Genomic DNA, 23951 nt, shown 5'->3' with positions numbered 1-23951 from the left:
CCCATGCACATCAATAAGTCTTGGGCACCTATGACCCTGTTCAGCAGTTGACGTTTCTTGGATCACTTTTGGTCGGTACTCACCACTGCATACCAGGAACACCCCACAAGACCTGCTGTTATGGAGATGCTCTGACCCAGTCGTCTAGCCATCACAATTTGGCCCCTGTCAAAGTGACTGAGATCCTTATGCTTGCCGATTTTGAATGCTTTCAGCACATCAACTGACTGCTCACTTGCTGCCTAACATACAAATAACAGCTTGTTGGCACTAGAAGGGGCGAAGAGGACACCATTTTCTTTCCCTAAAAGACTGGATGATGGTGCAGAAATAATGCTGTCGCGTCATTTGCATAATAACGTTGATGCGGGTGACAATGGGACAATCCTTCTTACAGTATTGCCTATGGCCTGTGACCAGGGGGTAATCTTCCTACATTTCCCAAGGGCAACAGTCTCTTCCTGTGCACAGTGCACCCCCTGACCTCTACTGCCTGAGCACCTCTGCTCCTCCCTACTCTGCCTCCTTTGACATGGTTGTATGTATTCTTCCCTCTCTAGTGTGTACGTCTCTATCACCCCTTGTGTTTGAATCTCTGTATGTGTACATAACTGTCCCTTCTGTGCATTTAGTACATTTCTCATTTCCCCATTTCATGATGTCTGGCTCTAATTGTGTTTGTGTTGCTCTGTCTTGTGGGTGTCTGTTTTTTTTCTCCCCCTTTATATCTGTCTCCCGTCACCCTGCTTTCTGTCTCAATCTCACCTTCTTACTTGTGTGCCCTCACCTACTTTTCCCCCATGCCCCTCACAACCCACTTTTCCTCTTGCCCTACACCTTTTCCCACCTCACCCCTTACCTTCCTCCTCCTCTTCTGAAGTCGCTGGAGTCCTGCTGGCTACCTAACGAAAGTACTGTGGATGAACCTTAGGATAGCAGATGAGCATAATTTTCTGATTTTAACAATCTTTGCCCCATAACTCTGCTATCGCTGGTGATAACTCAGACGGCGGTAAGATTACCAAGTGACAAGTGATTTGCAGTAGTGTTATGGCGGTACTTGTACAGCTGCTTCCTATTATGCTAACAGATTAAAATAATGTAATCATGTAAAAAATACTTTAGTCTTTAAAAAAAATAAATTTAATTTAAATTTTTTATCTATTTTTTTTCAGCTTGTGGAAATAAAAGTCTAAACATGGCAAGCCAATTCAAAGAATGGACTTGCAAAGTGTTAAGATAACCCTTACCACTTCTGGCCAGTATTTCTGGATTAGCTGCGTATTGCCGAGCTGCATTGGAGATAACAAAAAGTTGCATATCAGCACCAAGGGGCTGTTCATGATAATTGAGACCCCTATATCTCTTGCTTTTAACAGAAAGAAAACTAGTCATGCTACCTGGCCATCTTGATAATGGTAGTTTAGATAATCAAAATTACTTTATTACTAAAACAGAAGTAATCAATAAAAAAAAATTAAAATGTAGTTTTTGTGATGTGTCTTTTTCAGTAAAGTAAGACCTGAGATTACATAGCATTTTTTACTCTGTATAGCAATACAACATCCCACGTGGATGGACTCCGCTTCCCTGCACTGTTCCGGAGAAGCTACAGAAGAGAAGCAAATAGGCTGCAAGGTAAGTGGACCTTCAGTCAATTACACTACTTTTATCAGTGCCTCTCACTATTCAGTGTGGTGGAACTACAAAGCACGTTCTGCTAGAGGGCAAGCTGGGCCTTATAGTTACAAAATAGCTGGAGAGCCATAAGTCATGATGGTATACAGCCAGCCACATAATACACACACACTATTCCATTGTCACATACAAAGGCATTTCCCCAGTGTGTCCTTCATTGCCCCTGCTGGGTATTTTTTACTTAAACATGACCCTATTTAAAGGCACCACTCCTCTCGTGCCCCACACATTTTAGTCATCATCATTTATTTATATAGTGCCATTAATTCCGCAGCGCTGTACAAAGAACTCATTCACATCAGTCCCTGTCCCATTGGAACTTACAGTCTAAGTTCCCTAATACACACACTCACACACACAGACACAGACACAGACAGAGACTAGGGTCAATTTTTATAGCAGCCAATTAACTTACCAGTATGTTTTTGGAATGTGGGAGGAAAACGGAGCACCCGGAGGAAACCCACGCAAACACAGGGAGAACATACAAACTCCACACAGATAAGGCCATGGTCTGGAATCAAACTCATGACCCCAGTCATGTAAGGCAGAAGTGCTAACCACTAGGCCACTGTGCTTATATTCACAAATACATATACACACTACAGTACTGAAACCATCAATAGCAAAACCTTGTCTGTGGCATTAAATAAAATAATATACTTTTTGTTAGGCTTTTACATCAATGCTGGTTTAAGAAAAGGAGCATTTTTAACTAAGCTTGCAAAACTCTGCTGATTCTTTTTTCTGTGAACAGCAATTTTATGGAGCAATCGACCGCAGTCTACCCTTTAACAAAGTGTGTGATGTTTTCAGTGTAAAAAAATCCCAGCGACACATCACAGCAGACAACTGGATCCCTGCATAGAGAGAAGGCTACACAGCTGGACTCCTGGCTGTGGGGAGAACTTGTCAGACTGCTAAAGATCAAGGTCAGGCAGCCTAAAACTCTGTATCTCAGAATTCTCATAGATGCACTGTTTGTTACATTAAAACCATTATGGAAACATTCATTTGTATCCAACAGAATAAACAATGTGTTTACCAAAGAAATATTGTATCTCACAAAAGGGCAAAATCATAATTACAGAAAAATAAATTATTGCAAAAATGTAAAAGCATTCCATACAAGCCATATATAAAGAACATTATACATATAAAAGCACATAAAAAATAACAGTAGGGACATTAAACAACTTAAAAGCACGATAATAAATATAAAACATAACTATTTTATCAACCACATACTTAAATGATGCTTTTATGTTTTGAAAACTAGGACCAATGGCTCAAAAAAGGACATCACAAAGTTAATATCAGATATCAAGCACATTTCCCTTTGTGCCTCTTGCAGGTCTTTAGACTCTGATTTCAGCAAATTAACTCTGCCCCTACTGTATGTCAGAGCGATCCAGCTGTATGTTTCTGTCATTAAAGACTCCACACCAGCCTAGGGCAATGTCAGAGCTCTTGAAATCTTGCACATAATCTATGATTTACAGCTGCAGTTTTACACTGTGCAGTGATATACTAGATTCTCAAACATTTCCCTGCTCAGAAAACTCAGCCGGCCATCCTGAATTATATCTTATTGCATTATTGCCACTACAATAAAGCCATGCAGACTGAATAATACTGTAAATTAAATCTTTTTATGCTGAAATGCAAATCAAATTTACATATCTCAGCATTTTAAACGCTTGTGGTACTATTGTACCATTAGTAAAAATGGGACATCTAAAAGTTGTAACAAGATAAATTTCTTGATCAAATCTGAATTGGATTATACTATAAGCTTCAATGTTGTAACACTTAAGATATTATTATCATTATCATCATCATCATTTATTTATAGAGCATCAGCACAGTCTGCAGTGATTTACAATTGGGGACAAGCACATTAATACAACATAACTAATGGTAGCAAACTAGGTAAGAGCGCCCTGCATGCAAGCTTACAACCTACAGGAAAATAGGAGTTTTAGAAAGAAGTTAAATGATTGGAATGGGGAAAGAGTTTAGTGGGGCTGTATGATAAAGTTACACAGAAAAGTTGGCTTGGGGATTAGTATGTTGTTTCAGCATAGAAAGAGAATAAATGTAAGTTTTGCATGAGCTATGTATAGGAGTGGAAATCAAGTACAAAAGCCTAAGAAGTTTGAGAATTTAATTAGCTTGTCTGAGGATCTGCCGTAGTACTAGCTACAGGTGACAGGTGGCAATGAACCTTCAACAATGTAAACTACACATTCATTTTCACTTACTGCAATTATTATTATTATTTATTTATTTATTTACATGGTGCCACAGATTCCGCAGCGCTGGATACAGAAGAAAGTAACAAATAGAGGAGGGAATACATGTCAGCAGCACAGATGAGTGTGAGTAATGGTGTGCGGACTCACACAGAGTGCAGCAAAAGACGTCATAGGACGTACGAGGGAGAGGAGACAGAGATGGGACTATAGGTAGAGAGAACCCTGCCAGCGAGGTTTTACATTCTAAAGGGAGGGATGGTGAGAGACAGTAGGACCAACTGGGAGAAAATTTTGTAGATGGGAGACGAAGAAGAAGAGGTGATGGATATAATGGTTAGAAGGTGGTCAGATAGGCGGGCTTGAAAAGGTGAGTTTTGAGTTAGTGTTTAAAGTACTGCAGGTTGGGGGAGAGTCGAGTCAGATGGAGTAGGGAGTTCCAAAGATTAGGGGCAGCACGACAGAAGTCTTTAAGACGAGCATGGGAGGAGGTTATGAGGGGTGAATTGAGGAGGGGGTCAGAGGCGGAGCGGACTGGACAGGTAGGTATGTACCTCGAGAAAAGGTCAGAGATGTAAGGTGGAGAAGTGTTGGTAAGGGCTTTGTAAGTGAGGGTTAGGAGCTTGAACTGAATTCTAAAACGGATAGGGAGCCAATGAAGGGATTTACGCAGAGGAGAAGAGGGAGAGGAAGATGAGTCTAGCCGCAGCATTCTGTATGGATTGAAGGTCAGAAGTGCAAGAGTGAGGAAGACCAGTGTGAAGGAGGCTGCAATAGTCGAGACGAGAAATGATGAGTGAATGGACCAGGATTTTGGTTGCTTCCTGAGAGAGGAATAGAAGGATTTTCATAATGTTACAGAGGCAGAAATGGCAGGATTTGGTGAGGGACTGGATTTGAGAGGTAAAGCTGAGGGCTGAATCCAGGGTGACTCCAAGGCAGCGGGCTTGGGTGACATGAGAAAGAGTGATGTTGTCAACCAAGAGGGAGATATTGGGAGGAATAGCACCATTGGCAGGAGGAAAGATGATGAGCTCGGATTTGGAGATGTTGAGTTTCAGAAAGCGCTGTGACATCCAGGTAGTTACAGCAGAGAAACAGCTCGATAACTGGGTTAGGACAGCTAGAGAGAGATCAGGGGAGAAAAGATAGATTTGCGTGTCATCTGCATAGAGGTGGTATTGGAGGCCAAATGATTGAATGAGTTTACTAAGAGAGGTGGTGTAGAGAGAGAAGAGCAGACGGCCAAAGACAGAGCCTTGTGGCACTCCAACAGAAAGGGGAAGGGGGGGAAGGAAGAGCCAGAAGCAGACACACTAAAAGAGCGGCCAGAGAGGTAGGAGGCAAATCAGGAGAGTGCTGTTTCATGAAGACCTATGGAGTAAAGGGTGGTGAGAAGAAGAGAATGATCGACGGTGTCAAAAGTAGCAGAGAGGCCAAGGAGTACGAAAAGGTAGAAGTGACCATTGAACTTAGCTGAGAGCAAGTCATTCGTTAGTTTAGTGAGGGAACTTCAGTTGAGAGAAGGGGACAGAAGCCAGACTGGAGAGGGTTAAAAAGAGATTGGGAAGAGAGAAAGTGGGTCAGACGATTGAATACAAGTTGTTCGAGAATTTTGAAGCAAAGGGAAGCAGAAATATGGGGTGATAATTGGAGAGAGAGGATGGGTCAAGGGAAGTTTTTTTGAGAATAGGAGAGATGAGAGCATGCTTAAAGGCCGAGGGGAAGATAACAATGGAGAGAGAGAGGTTAAAGAGGTGAGCAAGGTGACAACAGGCATTTAAAGAGAGGGAGCAGAGGAACTTGGGAGGGGACAGAATCGAGAAGACAGCTTGTAGAAGAAGAGGAGGAAAGAAGAGAGATAATGTCAGGCACAGTAACAATTGAGTAGGAGCCAAGGGTGGCAGAGTAAGTTATAGAGAGGACAGGTGGGGGGAGGCAAGTCTGACAAGAACACATATCATTGTGTATAGAGGCATTTTTTTCTTTGAAGTAGGTAGCAAAGTCAATAGTGGTGATGGATGAGGGGGAGGAGGTGGGGGAGAATACAGTAGAGAATTTATGGTAGCAAAGAGGGGTCAGGGTTTATTGGACAAGGAGGAGATGAGGGATATGAAATAGGTTTGTTTGGCAAGACAGACGGATGAGTTTATATTGGGTGAAGTCAGCAATGGAGCGGGATTTCCTCCATTGGTGTTCAGAGGAGCGGGAGCACTTTTGGAGCAGAGGGGAGTGCCAGGATTGGGGTTTAGATTGGCGGGAATGAAGGGGGGTGGCAGGGGCTGCAGTATCAAGGGTAACAGAGAGTGAGGCATCGTAAAGAGAGACAGCAGCGTTGGAACATGATAGGGAAGAAATGGGAGCAAGTAAGGGTTCAAGGGAGGATGCAAAGATGATGGGAACAATGCTGTTGATGGGACACAGCGTGCAAGCAACTTTGGGTGGGAGAGGTGGGGAAAGAGGTAAAGAGAGGGTAAAGGAAAGGCATTTGTGGTCAGAGAGGGGGAAGACAGAATTAGAGAAGTTGGAGATGTCACAGAGGTAGGTGAACACTAGGTCCAGGGAGTGACCATCAAGGTGTGTGGCAGATGTTGTCCATTGGGAGAGGCCATGGGAGGAATTGAGAGTGAGGAATTTAGAGGCAGCAGTAGTAATAGGAGAGTCGGTAGGTAGGTATGTTAAAATCCCCAATAATAATAGTGAGAAGATCAGAAGAGAGTAAATGAGAAAGTCAGGCGGCAAAGTTATCAAGAAATTGAGAGGATGGGCCAGGGGGACAATAGATGACCGCAACACGAAGGTGGAAAGGGAAAAAGAGGTGGATGGTGTGAACTTCAAAGGAGGAGAAGGAGAGGGAGGGTTCAGGAGGAATAACACTGAAGGTGTAGCCAGGAGACAGTAGGACACCTACACCACCTCATTGGCGGTCCCCAAGACGGGGACTGTGGGAGAAGGAGAGCCACACCCATGGGAGAGTGCAGCGGGGGAAGCTATATCAGAAAGGGAAACCCCTGTTTATGTAAGGGCCAGGAGACCAAAGGAATGGGAGAGGAGGTGGTCATGAATGGGAGTGAGTTTGTTGCACACAGATCTTGCATTCCAGAGTGCACAGGACAGGGGAAGGTGAGAAATCAACACTTTGCTAAAGGTCAAACCAATTAGACCTCATCTGTATGCAGGGCCGGATTAAGGGAATGGAGGCCCCTGGGCTAAGGGGGCCTCCATTCCCCCGTGAGGGCCCCCCCGTGATCGGAGCTGCCCGAGCGCCCCCCCCCCCCCCCCCCCACCCCGGCACTTACCTCCTTTTCCGGCGCGCTGTGCTCTCTTTACTGAGGAGATCTCGTGAGAGGGAGACTCACGAGATCTCCTCAGTAAGGAGACTACAGCGCGCCGGAGAAGGACTGCAGGGAAAGTGCTCAGCAGCACTGATCGCGCCGGGGGCGCCCCCGCCCCCGACCGATCAATACTGCGGCTGAGCACTTTCAAGGGCCCCCTGGATGCCATAGGCCCCTGGGCTGTAGCCCAGTTAGCCCTATGGTTAATCCGGCCCTGCCTGTATGCAGTTTTTAATTATGGGTTGACTCACTATTGATGGTTGAGGAGACTCCTCATAGATAAGTTAATCATATGCTAATGTTTTTGGTTGGTATGTTCCCATCATATCTGAGCTATCAAGTATAAAATTATGTAAGTATGTGTGTGCATGTTTGTGTGTAATAATGTCTGTTTAATGTGTGTTTACAATTTAATAAAATGTTCTTCTTGCAATTACAGTTTTGCAATTAAAATGTTTCAAACGATGCACATGGAAAGTGTTCATGAATCCTCCCCATAGGGGTATGTTTATTGGCAAAGCACAAAAGGAACACATGTGATAAATAATAATAAACTCATTATTTTAAATAAAGCATTATTAAGGATTTGAATACAAAACAATAAAAAACATAGTCATCTTTCTCTGAATCCTACCTGTTAGTCCCGCTGCTTCTGCAGATAGGAAGGCACTCCAGGACAACAGAAAAAATAGCCCTGTCTCCAACATAGGGTACTCGCACAGCTTAGTGAACTTTGTCAAGTAAACAAAACTTATTAAGGAAAACACATGTTTAGCACAAGAACAATTCAAACATGGTTATTATTCTAACTCATGCAAAAAATTCAAGATAACGCAAAATGATGCCAGCTGTGTACAATAAAAACATTTGAGTGTCATAAAAGCATAAGGGGACTGCAGCACAGAGCATGTAAGAGCAATGTATTGTCTCATATTTGCTAGTATGGTTTTCTCCCTGAGTGAACAACTACCCTATGTACCATTTAGCCATCACTATTCTCATTGGCAACTTTATTTTTTTCACGATATGGACAATTTCGAAACTAGGAAAGACTGAATCTCAACGATTGACAAACAGATTCCTATATGTTTTAATACACGTGCTATACATTTTTTACAATATTTTCAACACACCATTCGGTATCCAGTATGATTATAATTCTATTTTATTTTAAGTGCAGGACCATTTGTTTTAAGTTATAATGAATATTTTACTAGAATACTGTCAGAAAGAAATCTATGACCCTGAAATATGCTAATGTGTACCTATGCACTGGAGGCAGCCATTTTAAGTGTTGAGCATATATTCAAGACAATAATTTATAATTGTGGTCCTCCACCGACATCTTGATGTGCAACAGAATAGGAAATTCTTTGTCGCAATAATTCCTTGGCTCCTAAGCATAGGAAACATAACCTTCAGAGGGTAAAACATACAACTACATATTACATCTAAGTTCTGCAAATTAGATATTTGTGGTAGGTGCTACTTTCTCTTTAAACAAATACATCTATTCAAGTGGTAATTAAAGAAATAAGACACAAAAAGGTAAAAACAGAAAGCATGCAATATGAGAAAAGTTGAAAAAGTAAAATTAGAAAATCAAAAAAAAATAGAAAAATAGAAAAGATGGTAAACTAAAGCTAGAGTCCTCTAGACAGAGAAAAATAAAAGAGTGCAAGCAAAATTGAAAATTAATGTATAGAACAAACTACAGAACTCTAAAATGTATAACTAACATATATGGATAAAATAGCAAAAACATGATTAAAAATAATAGGGGTGGGGATAAATAAATAAAATAACGAAAATTTCTAAATAATATATCAAAATCAGCAATAAATCAACAGATACTACTACTACTACTACTAATAATAATAATAATAATACTATAGCAGTTGTTAAATAAAAGGAATAAGGATCCAAATAATGCAGTCTGTAACAGAGAATATAGTTTTCTCAGTCTGGAGAGGTGTTTAACACTACAAAAATGAGAGGATGATATGAGGTAATAACATCTGCTGATACAAACTCATTGGTGATAAATTCATGTTAGATCACCAGGTAGACATGTCAATAGTTGAGAAAATAGAACAAAATAGAACAATGGTGATATCTATGACGGCCTGCAGATTAGTATACAATGCTTTAGCTACAAATGATATGTAAAGTCGTGCAGAAATTCAAATAATGTGGCACAAGTGCAGAGCAGGATTAACGTAATGGGCTTTCTGGGCTCAGGGACCTTGGGCAGGTGGGGGCCCTAACAAATATTTTTAGTGGGCAGCGTCCTATAGTTTTTTTTTTTTTCATAACACATGCCAGGTTGGGTGCGCCCCCACCCCCGAATGTCCTTATATTAGCGCCCATTCCCCTCCCATTCCATCCTGCTAGGCAGCTAACAGTAAATCTGATGTGTTGTGAGCTGCCCAGCTGTTGTCAGTGCGGGAGCGGTGCGCAGTAAAGCTGCTTAATGAGGAGGTCTTGTGAGACTATGATCTCACGTGACCTGACCACACTAAGCAGTGCACAGAGACTGTGCCCGCTCTGACAGGAAAGAAGAAGGAAGAGCTGCGCAGAGCCTGCAGCGACAAGGAGAAGATCAGGAGACAGCAAATAGGCAAGTTATTTTTTCTATAGGAGGAGTGGAGGTGATACATTGGGGCTGGGGGGAGGGGATGAACTGGCTGAAAGGGGGACAGGGACCTCACAGTACACTTAGCCCAAGGGGCCGACATTGGCTTAATCCGGCCCTACACAGGTGTTAAGAGAAAGATGACGAGGTGGCGCAATATAGAAACTATAGACTTAGTCTATATAGCAGAACAGTTAAAGATGTAAAGGATATTTTCAGAGGAAGCAGGCGCCATTATATTGTGTCTGGGGGTCACACATTCTAGAGCACTGTAATTAAATAATTGATATGAAGAAGAATTCTGGACAGACCTTTTACTATATATAGATAAGCACATATCTGCCAGCATTCCCAATCAGACCAAACCACGACCTGATCCGCCTAAAGTACACTATGATCCTCCAAAACTACACCGTCTCCAAGTGAGGCCACAACAACCTTGGATGCCACAAATCAGGATTGCCTTGCTAAAAAGCTGTACCTGCCAGCAGTACTGCAACATGTTAGCTGTAAGTCGGGACTGCATTCATGTCTCTGAAAAACTACCCTGCTATGCGCAATGAACTTATTATTAATGCAAAACAGGAAACTTTATAGCTTTACAACAATATGCTGATTTACAATAAATGAAAGACAAAAAGGATATTAAAGCTGTGACGACAGCATACGCTGATCCAATAGCAAATGAACCAGCAAATATTCCCAGGAAATTCCCGACACATTGGAAGAATGTGGCTGCATCAAACACATTTGGGTTCTCCTTCGGGCTGTAAATTGATATTGAGCTTGGAAAAAAAGATAAAAAATACAAACAAGATTAACATTAGCCTTACTATCAAATGTCATTTAAAAGGCTAAGTTAAACAAAAAGTCAAAAAATATTTCTCGGAGAAAATGACATTGTAAGTAAAGTTACAGACATTTTAGAGTAAAATAGAACCAATAATTTGCCTCAGCTTTACAAAAGGGACACATCCGACTTACACCGTGACATAATTTTGTTTTGTGTGCTTAAATAAAGCTCACTATGGCTATTTTCAACAGGAGCAAAGGCGGCTAGTCGCATAGAGATCAATGATATGACATAAAAAGACCTAATACTTCACTCTGTAATCTGTCGCCAAAGGTAATGTCAGATAGTTCAGCCACTATCTCATAAAATAATAAAGACAATTTTTCATAAATGCAAAGTAAGCCCAAAGGTGAAAATCTGTAACGCTCCTTTATATAGAAAGTACTCTCCCTTTGCAGAGATATCAACTGTCCCTCAAGAATCATTTCTTTTATTTATCAAACTATTCTTGAGAGTTCCAGGGTCTGGATTCTGTTACAAAAGTTATCTGTTGTGTTTTATTCTTTATCTCTTTATTGTGTTTATAATTTGTTAATAGCTTTAGAATTCCCTGTAGTAGCTTCGAGCGATTTCTAACGGCGTCTATTTCTGGATATTACAGTACATAAAACATTGATTTTTGCGGATATCCTGCAGAGTCTCATCACACGAGGCTCCGACAATAGTTTGCCTGGAGTGGAACTCCCTTTTAGACAGCAAACTTACCATAATTACCAAAACTACCATATATATATATATATGGCTGGCAGCCTCAGGAAGTGAACCTCTTGTTGGGTTAAATTGTTGTTATACTAATCCCCAAAATACTGTAATTTAGGAATAAGTTTATGTTTAAAACAAATGTTTCTATTTATTAAAGGGCAAAAGCTTTATTGCCGGCAAAGACGTGCATTTTCCCCGGTGATGGAGCCGCTCCATGGGGGAACTAATTTATCAAGTATAGCTGCTGTACTTGTAAAGTCACCATACCTATTCGGTTAACACCAGCTCACTATGGTGTTAATAGATAAATAAGGTGATAAAAAAAAAAATATTACAAAAAATGCTTTATTTTTCAGCCTGGAAATGAAACAGGATATTGCACAGCTGGGATTCACAGGGAAAAAAAAGAAATATTTTACGGGGGCAAATAGGTAGAAATAAATAAAAGAAAAAAGAAAAGAAAAATAAATGCTGTTATTTGTTCTGCTGAAGCTGAGCTTCCAGATTCATGCATGCTTCAGACCAAGTAGGGATGTACAGGGTATTGGTCACACCTATTGGCAGAATACACGGGTTGATGTCTGTGATAGGTGTTAGCGGTGTTGAACATGGATGTCAAGCCACACACTTTAAACGTAATCAGGTGCTGATTTATTGAAATTGTAACAAATCAGTAGATGCAGGTACTCACAGATGATAGACAGTTGTACAGCAGCAGTGTCACCCAGCAGTGTCACAACCCAGTCTGTACCCAGACTGGGTTGTGTTTCTGGAGTTAGGCTGGTGACTACATACACAAAGCTGGGAAGGCCTAATTATGTTCTTTTGCAGGTAAAGGAAAGGACTGGTACAGGTGGTGAAAGACTAGCAGAGGAGACCAAGCAGGAACTGGATTGTTGAACCGGAACGCTGAAACCAGACTGGAGCCAGAATGCAGACTGCACTGTCTGAGCTGGTACAATAGAAAAGACTGCAGACTGCTGGGAACTAGGTTGGCATTTGAAAATACAATGTTAAACTGGCAACAGGTAAGGGCTCCAGGAAATCCTTTTAAACTTTTTTGTTGTTTCCTGATGGGGACTGCGGCCAGCTGGGCAAAGCAGCACTCTGAGTTGCTGGAATGGATTAGGTGACTAGGTCCAAGATGGCAGCTCGCAGGAACTGGTTTTAGAGGGAAACTTGGATTGGAGACTGCTTGGCTGGGAGGAATCATGTGACAAAATCCAAGATGGCAGCACAGATACACTGATTCTGGAGGGTACTCTGGAGTGTGTACAGACTGGGTAGCATCTTGCAGAGAGATCTGAAACCAGCAGAGCCTGAGGATCGCAGGGACAGCTTAGAAAGACAGCAGAGGGGTAAGTGACAGCACCTAAAAGCCTGGTGTGTAACAAGCAGGCAGTAACAATGTTATACAGGTATTCACTTGTATATGTGTGCAGGTAGGTTGTTGCACCACTCTGTATTTCTACACGTATAGCTATATTGTGTTTCCAGTCACTCTTATGAGGGTGTTTGGAACTTATAGATATAAAACAGTATACAGCTATCTCTGCTGCATCCTCTCTCTTCAATTTAATATTGGAAGTGTGAACTTCTGGTTTTGCGCATGCGCAGTAGCACGGTGCAGACATGATGCTCCTGCTTAACTTCCTCTACACTACACCACTGGGCAATTGGCTGTTATAGGAGATGGAGTCTAACACTCCTCTTCTAACACAGGGGACTCCAATGTGATGAGTAACTCACTTTTCTCTCTGGATATTTATTGCCATGTCAGCTGAACAATAAAATAATGGTCAATCACGTTGATAAATAAGTTTTTTATGGCGACTAAAAAAAATGAAAAATGTCAATCTTTTCACTGCAATAATAATTATTGTGATAAACAGTGCCAAATCATCTGTTATGTGTTCATTTAGTACTATTGTTGTTATACTAAACCCCAAAATATTGCAATTTTTATGAATACATTAGTTGTTTTTAAACAATATTCTAATGTGTTGAGTGAAATTCAAGTTAAATACGCTGGCTTAAAAAAAAAAGAAAAAGAAAAATCTGTATTGTGCTATTTTGCTGGCATTCATAGACCGCTGTATAGTTCCTGACAATGTTTTGCCTAATGACAGTCTTTGCGGTGTAAAGAATTAAACTGAACTGCAGGATTAATTAACCATTAACATAGATCACAGAATAGCCCCCATGAAAGTGCAGAGCTTAAAAAGAAAACCCATCTTTCTACGGAGAAATATAGAATGGAGCCAAGTTCAGAAAGAGAGATGGTTCAAACAGGGGGGAACGCAGTGACAAAAATAGGAGCTGCCGCAATGCCGTAGCAGATAAGTCCTGGTAGAGTGCTTAAAAATAAGCCAAGGAAAGTGGTCACAATCATTGATTCGTTGTCAGGTTCAAGTTCAGGCCAAAGTCAAAATCCAGGGAATTAATGCAGATAAAGTTCGGAGAATAGTGGCGCACGGTGTCACACATGGATCAGACAGTGGTCCTCTGCACATCATACTTTAAATTCCATCCCTTGGAAAACTCATCAACCCTTTCATGATCTGTCTCCATCTATCATGGATAAAATCTCCAACTGCCTTTATGTCGTGTCTTCCTTAAGCTTAGGTCTTGTGAATAACTTAGCTGGTAAGATAGGAAACAAGACACTGGATGAACAACAGAAACAGAATAGTACCAAATCAGATTTCACAGACAGTCGCATAAGACAGGAAGAATGAGTGCTAATGACCAAACCATGATCATGTCTGTGTATAGGGCATTATCAACAAGCAGCAGCTATTACTGCCATGTGTCTCCATGTTCCTACACATGATTAGTACTGTCCTCTGATTCAAAGCTCAAATTAGTTTGCATGGCAACTGGCTCTGTTTGAATTCACCATTCCACATTTATTTTGTGTTCCTCATTAAATTATATAGGAGTCAATCCATAATGTTCAATTCAAACGAGGATAGTTACATAGCAATCCACTACATAACTACTGCCCGGGAACTTGAGGACAATCAGAGGAGCAAGAATAGTGCATATAGTACATTTACCATAAATAAATTGTAAGCTTGCAAGCAGGGCCCTCTTACCTAATTGTCTGCCTATATTACCTAGTATTATTTTATTACTGTGTTTGTTTTCAACTGTAAAGCGCTATTGAATATGTTAGCGCATTATAAATAACGGTTTATGATAAAAACCGGAAACAGCATTATGTAAGTTTTGGGTAGTGGAACACACCCTTACAAAATGCTTCATCTCAATGTGTGTTTTAGGTTTTTTTTGTCAATTTACCTAGAAATTGACTTTCCGTCAGAAAAGTCTTCCCAAATGTCAGCATCTTTTGTTGCTAAGCTCAAAGTTTTGCATAAAAACAAAACTAAAAGATAAATATGACCTATTAATATTATTCATGATCTCAGGGAGCATAAGGAAGGCATCAAACATTTATTCAATAGAAATGTCACTTGTTTCAAGCATCTGCAGTACTGAAGGTGTGTACGAAAATTGCAGCAAAAACAGACAGCTTTGCATTATTTATCGTCCATATGTCTTCTCTGCTGTTTGGAATTTATAAAGGCCCTTGTTATTATGTAGCCGCAGGCAATCAGAACAAATAATAACACAAAACATTGCAAGCGTTTCATAAATAGAATCGTCCTTGTTACACAACAAGCTGTTTCCTTTACCTTAGGCACCTATTCCACTAGAGAATATATCTGCTGCTAAAGCAGCTACATTCATAAGCAGTTTAAGTAACGACAACAAGACTTCAAAGTATAAGAAATACCTGATTCATGTTGTCTCATTTGTAATACAGGTACTGAATGTCCTGAGAAATAACATAATGAGTCCATTCCTATACACCTTGGATAATAAAGACAAACTGAAAAACACATTAAGTGTACTACATGCAGACTGTAAAATAAATGTTTTCTTTGAAAAGGGAAAGCTCTCTCATTTTGATGTCAGTAAAATGGACCTGCATGCGTTGATATTGCTGGTCAAATTGGCTGATTAAACGAAACTGGTCCGAGATTGCCATGTGTACGGGGGTCTACCACTGTGAACCATTAGGAGCCCCATGTGTTCCAGCCATTCTTCCTGACTGTGAATTAGCTTAGTGTTGCCATTTACTCAGATGTTTTCTTGTAACAGTTTTAAGTCATATTGAAGAAAAGATCTGTAACTGGAAATTAAACTATAAATTATATTTATCTATCACGATCCAAGAAAATCTAGGAGTGTCTCTAAGATGATTCTAAACACTCTCAGTCATCACCACCATTTCCTAAAATGCTAGGTAAATGATCCATGATCAACTCAAATGAGTTTTGCTGTCCCATACCTGCCAACATTTGTTAGGCAGGTGAATCGGTAAATGTTATGATACCAAATACACACATATATAAAACACTACATCTAGGAGATGGGGGGTGCAACAAAAACACCTGTTGTCCTATAGTTTAGGTGGCTATGCTATATTAGAGGTAACTTTCACCAATGAGTCAAGGTAAATTTAATATTAAATCCCTGATACCATACCCTGGTTAGTTGAAGCAAAAGATCCTCTTTACCTTTCCGGGTTTAAAAACTGATGGGGGACACGAAATTATGCAAGATCGCAAAAAAAACAAAACTGCAGAGCCACCATTTATATCTCACTCTCTCATCCAGGACTAAGCTAGACTCTGTATTTATTTTATACATTCATTTGAAGTGTATATATTATTTGATTACAACAATCAATCATCAGAGAGACCGGGTAAGTTGATACTAAACAAGTGTTCAAGGACTGAGATATTATCTTGGATTTCATAATCACCCTGTAACCGGATACATCTGGTTAAGGGTTAAGGGCCTCACATAGCTATGGACATTTGGGTAAAATACACATTCCTGTACTGCATATGTCCATATGCAGATTTAATTTCATATTACCTGTATGACTACATAAGACTGATGATACGGAGCATGGGAGGGAAAGTGGCGTCTAAAGCGCAGACCAAGTACAGTAAGGGCGTGTACTTGATAGAAATGTACATACAAATATACACCTGCCAAGTGGTGCATCAGTTGCAGGTGCTTGAGAGTTGGTGCAACAGGACGCAATGGTGATGATAATCTGCAGCACTAACTAGCTGTTTCTGATTGGATGTTTGCAGATTCCCCTCCCTGTCACGAGACGCAGCGGTGCACCGAGCCACCGCAACTCATTGCCTCCAGTCACTTGCATCCCGGTCACCACCATGACGACTAGGACGTCACTTCCCTCTCCATCCCGGACGTTACCAGGGCACTGGCTGGGAAACTCTTTGCTGATAACGACGCGTCCCAGCATGTCTAGCAGCCTGGAACGTGCGCAAATTAATTAATTTGTTTTGGGGACTCCTGAGGTTAATTATCATGATCCGTGGCCCCTTCTTGCCGATTGGCCCATCAATGCATGTAAGGCAGGGAGGGCGTAGCCTCCGTGCTGGTTATAGCGTTCTGTGTGCTGCACCAGTTTTCTGTTCCTAGGATACTTGTTATCTGTGAACTGATTACCTGTTGTGACCTCAGCTTGCTTTCTGGACCCTGCCTGTTTGTCTGTGCCCTTTCACCTTTTGCCTGTCCTCTGGGTTCTCCATGTTTGCTACCTGCCTTGACCTTTGGCTTGTATATTGACCTTTCTGTTTGCTACGGACACAGGAGCTAGGCCTGTCTCTGGTTTCTGCCTCCAGTATTTCGGTTCCTTACCTTGCGCTGCGGTTACCCTGATAAGTTTCTACTACCATAGAGTGAAGTCCTGGGGGTATCTGAGTACCTCTGAATGCATCATTTTCTACGGGAAAGGCGGCTGCTAAAGGTGAATACCTCAACTAGACTGATTCTAAAAACTTATCAGATAGCCAAATACTCTCCAGATGATAGAACTTCATTCATTCATTTTATTATATGAAGCCACAATGTTTATTCAAATTACTTAATTGATATTTCTACTTTGCCCAGACACAATTCTCTGTTGTGTATATGACACTTCATTACATTATTATATTGTGTAGAAATAGGATAATGTAACTTGCGCATTTATCACTAGCACTGTAAAGCAAAATCTACACCTTTCTATACGCTACACTTGCTGCACCTGTTGTAGAGCTGGATGCATCAGACTGTGTTTGCCGTCAGCATCCAACTACACTAACTGTGCTCTGTATTATTTGCAGGTGAACCTGAAAGACATAGTATCTGAATATTCAGCTACTCGCCACTCAGGACTAGTGGTCAGATCTGCCCATAAATGTCCACCTTTATTTTTGCTGTATTTTTCATTGCACACAACACAATCACTCCACTATTTAAAATAAAAACGAGCTTGTAAACATTCAAGGCAACAACTGTTTCGTAACACACATCTAATAAGGCTTTAGATATGGCAGCTGAGTATTTCTCGCTCTGTGCTGTACCTGGAATGTGTTATGAGAGGCACAGTGGCAATATGCAAGTTTGTGAGATTACCCAATTATAGATAAAAGCACAGCAATGTTAATCTTTTTTGTGTGCATTAGGCTTCATGTGTCTAGCACATCAGTGTACTGTTACAGCAGAAACAGAGTTGAAATATATGAGTGATTTACAAACCTCAAGCTTTGTCAAACCAAACGAAGTGCTACAATGATATCTCCAACCAAGCCAGATACTGGGGTGTGCAGCCGGCAACCAGATCTCACAAAGCTCGATTACATTGCTTTGATCCCTGGAATTCCCAGGACACACGTGCCTTCCGGGTCTCTTAGAACCTGTTCAGCACCTCTCTAAGGGCCTCTGGCACTACCACTCTCGAGTCCCATGCTCAGAGCAGAGAGCAGTAGCACCAGCAGGGTAGGAGGAGGTAGGAGAAGTGGAGGACCCATCTTCACTTGTAACTACCCCTCTCTTCTCCATGTGTTTCATATGTCCCCCATATCACTCCTACCACCCTGCCTCTATGTCTTGTCTTTGATGCCCACTGTTCCTCGCAATCTTTCTGTGGTTTCCACTGTCCATCTCCTATGTTTTATCTTGAAGTGTCCTCTCTTCCCCTTTTTTGTCATATTTGTGGACCCTGTCTTCTTCCTTCTGTGTTTTCCCCTTTCCTATGTCTTGTGTGTGATGCCTTCTCTCCTGTGTCTTGTCTGTAATCCCCTCCCCTTTACCTATATTGTGTCGGTAGTCCCCTCTATCCACTCCAGTATGTCTTATCTTTGCCCCCCATTTCCTGAAATTTTTATTGGGTCCCCGCTCCTGTGTCTCATCTGGGGTGCCCTTCTCTCTCCTCCTCCTCCAATGTCTCATCTGTGGTCCCCTATGATTCCTATTATGTATTGCCTGTGGTATCTTCTCTAATTCTTCATCCTTCAAACATTAACGTTTCTATGTGTCTTTGCCCCTTAGATTTGAGCCACAGAGACGCTTAGTCTGAGGCTCTGCATGATGACGTGAGAGACAGTCACAAAGCTCAGTGATGTTTGGGCACTACATAGAAGAGGGAGCCAGCAGGTGAGTGTGTTCCAGACCTTTGGGTAAGTGCAACATTGTACAGACTTTAAGTGCCTGCCATAATATTGTCGTTAATGGACTTGAACATAAATATTGGTAGCCTAAAAAATTAGTGTATGTTAAAACAGCAATCCCACATAGCCTTTTTTATTGACAAGATTCTGATGATATGCTGCCACAGTGATTTATGTAGAAAAAAAGGTTGCTGCTTTAAGCCTTGCATTTATGTTTTTTTAAGGCTGGAGAATAAATAGGGGAAATTTGCACTTTCACTTTCATCAAATGCTGCCCGATTATAAACATATGCCTTTACAACAAGTAAACAGATAAACATTTAAGGACTCATTTTACAATTGCTAACACTAAACATATTGCAGGGCAGCACGGTGGCTTAGTGGTTCGTACTTCTGCCTCACAGCACTGGGGTCATGAGTTTGATTCCCGACCAGAGCCTTATCTGTGTGGAGTTTGTATGTTCTCGCCGTGTTTGCGTGAGTTTCTTCCAGGTGCTCCTGTTTCCTCCCACACCGCAAAAACATACTAGTAGGTTAATTGGCTGCTATTAAAAAATTGACCCTAGTCTGTGTGTGTGTGTGTGTGTGTGTGTGTGTGTGTGTGTGTGTGTGTGTGTGTGTGTGTGTGTGTGTGTGTGCTAGGGAATTTAGACTGTAAGCTCCAATGGGGCAGGGAGTGATGTGAGTGAGTTATCTGTACAGCGCTGATGACGATGATGATGATATTGCTGAATTGAAAGAGATTTTTAGTAGGTGGAAATTCATTGAGGATGTTGAACAATTGACATGCAAAACAAACTGTTATTGGAATACTTTTTTTATATGGAAAAAGGAAAGTGCTATTAATTTTTTTAAAGGTATGCCAGTGATGGCTAACATAGGACACTCCAGGTGTTGTAAAACTACAAGCCCCAGCATGCTTTGCCAGTAGATAACTAGCTGATAGATGACAAAGCATGCTGGGGCTTGTAGTTTTACAACACCTGGAGTGTCACAGGTTAGCCATCACTGCACTATGCTGATCAGTTGTCTGAATATATGACTGGCTATTAAAAACACTCCTACTTTAAGACTATTGGCTAAAGATTTTGCATGCTGACTGGTGTAACGGCACGGACCTCCTTAACGCCAATTAGTTAAGTGAGATGTTTCTTTCTATTTATACTTGCTGCTTTGAGTGTAAAATCACCCTTACTAACAAAGTCTTGGATGACTAAACACTTTTGGACAGGGCAGAAAGGAGGTCAGTGCGGCCGGCCAGGGTACATGGCTGAGGGGACTCGGGACCCACCTGCTATATGTAGATGTATACCAAGCCTCGTGACACTCACCACAGTGCTGTCATTTCTCACAAACAGGCAGCTGACACAATGAGAAAAGCTCCCTGCTGACTGCAGTGTACGTCAGGACGCTGTATAGAGGAGCCAGCATGAAAATAATAACAAGTAAGAAGATGAGACAGAGCAAGACGATAACAGAGTAAGAAGACAGATTAAGGTGAAATAGGAAGAACATGCAGAGATAAAATAAGCTTAGGGACACTTAAATTGCTATAAAGACCAGAGATCAGGATGGGAGAGGGAGCTTTAAAAACATGGGGGGAGAGGGGACTGTAAAGAATGGAGGGGGAAGGGGGTGATGTAAACAACAGGGGAAGGGCTTTAAACAATGGGGGAGGAGAGGAGGCTGTAAAGAACAGTAGGGGAAGAGAGGGGGCTGTAAAGAACAGTGGGTGGGAGAGAGGGTTGTAAAGAACAGTAGGAAAGGAGAGGGGGCTGTAAAGAACAGTGGGGGAGGAGAGGGGGCTGTAAAGAACAGTAGAGGAGGAGAGGGGGGCTGTAAAGAACAGTAGGGGAGGAGAGGGGGCTGTAAAGAACAGTGGGGGAGGAGAGGGGGCTGTAAAGAACAGTAGAGGAGGAGAGGGGGGCTGTAAAGAACAGTAGGGGAGGAGAGGGGGCTGTAAAGAACAGTGGGGGAGGAGAGGGGGCTGTAAAGAACAGTAGAGGAGGAGAGGGGGGCTGTAAAGAACAGTAGGGGAGGAGAGGGGGCCTTAAAAAACAGTGGGGGAGGAGAGGGGGCTTTAAAGAACAGTAGGGGAGAGGGGGCTGTAAAGAACAGTAGGGGAGAGGGGGCTGTAAAGAACAGTGGGGGGGAGGGGGCTGTGAAGAACAGTGGGGGGAGGGGGGGCTGTAAAGAACAGTAGGGGAGAGGGGGCTGTAAAGAACAGTGGGGGGAGAGGGGGCTGTAAAGAACAGAAGGGGGAGGATAGGGGGCTATAAAGAACAGTGTGGTGGAGAGGGGGCTGTAAAGAACAGTGGGGCAGGAGAGGGGGCTATAAAGAAAAGGGGGAGGAAAGGGGGCTGTAAAGAACAATATTAAATTAATATTCATTTAATATTGGGGCTGATGATGGGTAAAATAGGTCTGCTAGTTAACTGGGAATGCTATTCATTTAATGTAGGACTGGTTGGGAGTAAGGAGGCTTATTTATTAAATGTAAACATTAATGCTAGGCTGTTTAGGAGAAAGGAGAATTATTAAATGGTGGTGCTATTAATTTAATTCAATTTAATGTTGTGGCTATATGAGGGGAAAATAAGCATATTTATTAATTGTGAATGCTATTAATTAAACTGGGGCTGATTGAGTGCAAGCAGGTTTGTTTATTGAACAAAAGAAAGTTAATGAATTAACGTTGGACTGGTTGTGGTTAGGATAGTCTAGTTTTTAGTCACTGCACGACATTCCAGAAGGTGAATAGTAACTATCTCTTTTCCAAATAGGGCCCTAACATTCCAGGATACGGCCAGGCAGCAACTGAGTTTAAGACATTAGCATCAGTGTCTGGTAGGAATGTCCCCTCTGGCATAGGGTTTTCCCGCAAATGTACGGGAAAGGGGGGCGGGATTGGCGCCAGTGTTCTATCTTGCACAGGGCACTAAAATGTCTAGTTCAGTTATATTGTGTGCTATTTTCACCTATATTCAACTTAAAAAGGTGTGAAGCCCACCTAACACTTTTTTATTCATTTTTCAAAAAGAGGTTTTAAATGATGACATTTGGTTCATTTTGGGTGCCACGCACAGTCAGATAATTATACCTACCTATATCCATATATCCTAATTGTACAGTTCAGGACCTTTTTACCTAATTGGACTCATCAAGGCACACCCCTTTTAAATAGAATATTCCACACCCTTTGTGTTGCTCCTCAAAGCCATTTTATTTGCTGCGGAACAAAAAAAGAAAAGAAACTGCCATATATAATGTGCACAGAGTGAGCCGCCTTTCAGCCTTTGTCCCCACTAGGCACAGGCCTACTATATCTAATGCTAAACCTGAGCTTAATTCTTAGTACAACCAGAGCACAGGCGAAAATTTCATTTTATTTCAGTCTCATGTACTGGGGCCTGATTCATTAAGGATCTTAACTTAATAAACTTCTTATTTCAGTCTCCTGGACAAAACCATGTTACAATGCAAGGGGTGCATATTAGTATTCTGTCTTGCACATAAGTTAAATACTGACTGTTTTTTCATGTAAAAAAAACTAATTTGCACCCCTTGCATTGTGACATGGTTTTGTCCAGGAGACTGAAATAAGAAGTTTCTCAAGTTAAGATCTTTAATGAATCAGGCCCCTGGTCACATTTTCCCATAATGTTGTGTTATTGATGATAAAAAGTTAAGGAACTTAATACGTTCTAAGCAAGTTTCTGTCAACATTAATGTGTCTGGTTTTGTGACTTGATATAAATTCTTTATCACAAGCAATACACAAAAGGAAAGAACCTCAGTCTTCTGGTACCTTATTTTGTCTCAGAGATCTGTGTAATAGCTTCTTGTATTTAATTATGTCAATATTAGTATTCAGTATACACTGATCTATAACTAAATAAAGTGATCACTGGCTGTATGTAAAAAGATCAAGATTATTTTTTTTTTTTTCAAAAGAGCTTTATAGACAGATTTCACAGCTGAAAATGGAACATTCTTAACTAAATTAATAAATTCTAAACACTGTGCATTTCCCTAAAAGGCTTATTGGCAGTTTCAAATGCTATAGATTTTCTATTTTTCCATTCTCGGAAATGACCGACTTTTTTTTCCCAATGGAATTTCAAACAAATCCAACTGGGAAATACGCTTATAGCCATTTTCAAAAGAAGGCAATTTTCTGAGCTGGCAGTGTCATTTTGGGCTGTAATGCGTCAAATCAAATTGCATTATTCATGTCACCAGGGGAACCACAGACATCTAGTGTTTCAGAAATTCAGAGGCTGACAAGTGATAACAGCACAAATGGCTCAGTCTGGATGTCTCATATAAGCAGTTACTAATGATTCTAGGCTGTTATTCAAGGGGTAGACAAATACATCATCTGAAAATGTGCGGTATATGTAAAAATGAAAATTTGTACATTTAAATTAGTGACCATGAAAGCAAACTTACAGAAAACTACAATATTTCATTTACATTACACCTCCCGACAAAACACATCTATAAAGTGATGGATGGATGTATCTTCTTGCAGGAGGCGCTAGGAGGATCAGGATGTTCCTTGCTGATTGTGGGTTCAGTGCATTAATGTATCTAGTTATGCACCCACATGCAAAAGAGATTTTGTTTTTTTGAGTTCATTTAAATGAGATTCAAGAGGTGGAGAATGCAAATATAGTGAGGTGTTCCAAGTTGTGTGTACAGTGCAGTGTAATTGTATTCTGATTATGTTCAAAAGAAAAAGAACAGCGCTACACCAGCTATAATAGTCATGATATCAATGGCAGAACATTCTGCTGTTTTTATTCTTTAATATTCTTATAGAGCAATTGAATAATTTGTTTTGTATTCAATTAAATCAATGCATGTGGGTGCTGCTTTAGAATAGATCCCCATATTCCATAAATTCATATAAGTACAAATAATCAAGCG

At 41.1% G+C, this 23951-nt stretch overlaps 1 protein-coding gene across 3 annotated transcripts in view; it reads right to left on the bottom strand.

The window, feature by feature from the left end:
- The window catches only part of SLC9A9 (solute carrier family 9 member A9), a 650964-nt gene that overhangs the window by 419923 nt on the left and 207090 nt on the right, over window positions 1-23951 (bottom strand). For all 3 annotated transcript variants that reach the window (XM_075201923.1, XM_075201922.1, XM_075201924.1), the window contains exons 7-8: window positions 10565-10708; window positions 7923-8023 (exon numbers count right to left, since the gene is read on the bottom strand). In XM_075201923.1, coding sequence (XP_075058024.1) covers window positions 7923-8023; window positions 10565-10708 — 245 coding nt within the window. The remainder of the gene's footprint in view (window positions 1-7922; window positions 8024-10564; window positions 10709-23951) is intronic.

Source organism: Mixophyes fleayi, chromosome 3 (assembly GCF_038048845.1).
Source record: "Mixophyes fleayi isolate aMixFle1 chromosome 3, aMixFle1.hap1, whole genome shotgun sequence".
Taxonomy (NCBI): Eukaryota; Metazoa; Chordata; class Amphibia; order Anura; family Limnodynastidae; genus Mixophyes; species Mixophyes fleayi.
Note: the sequence above shows the minus strand (reverse complement) of the source record. Positions and strands in the feature narration are given on the sequence as shown.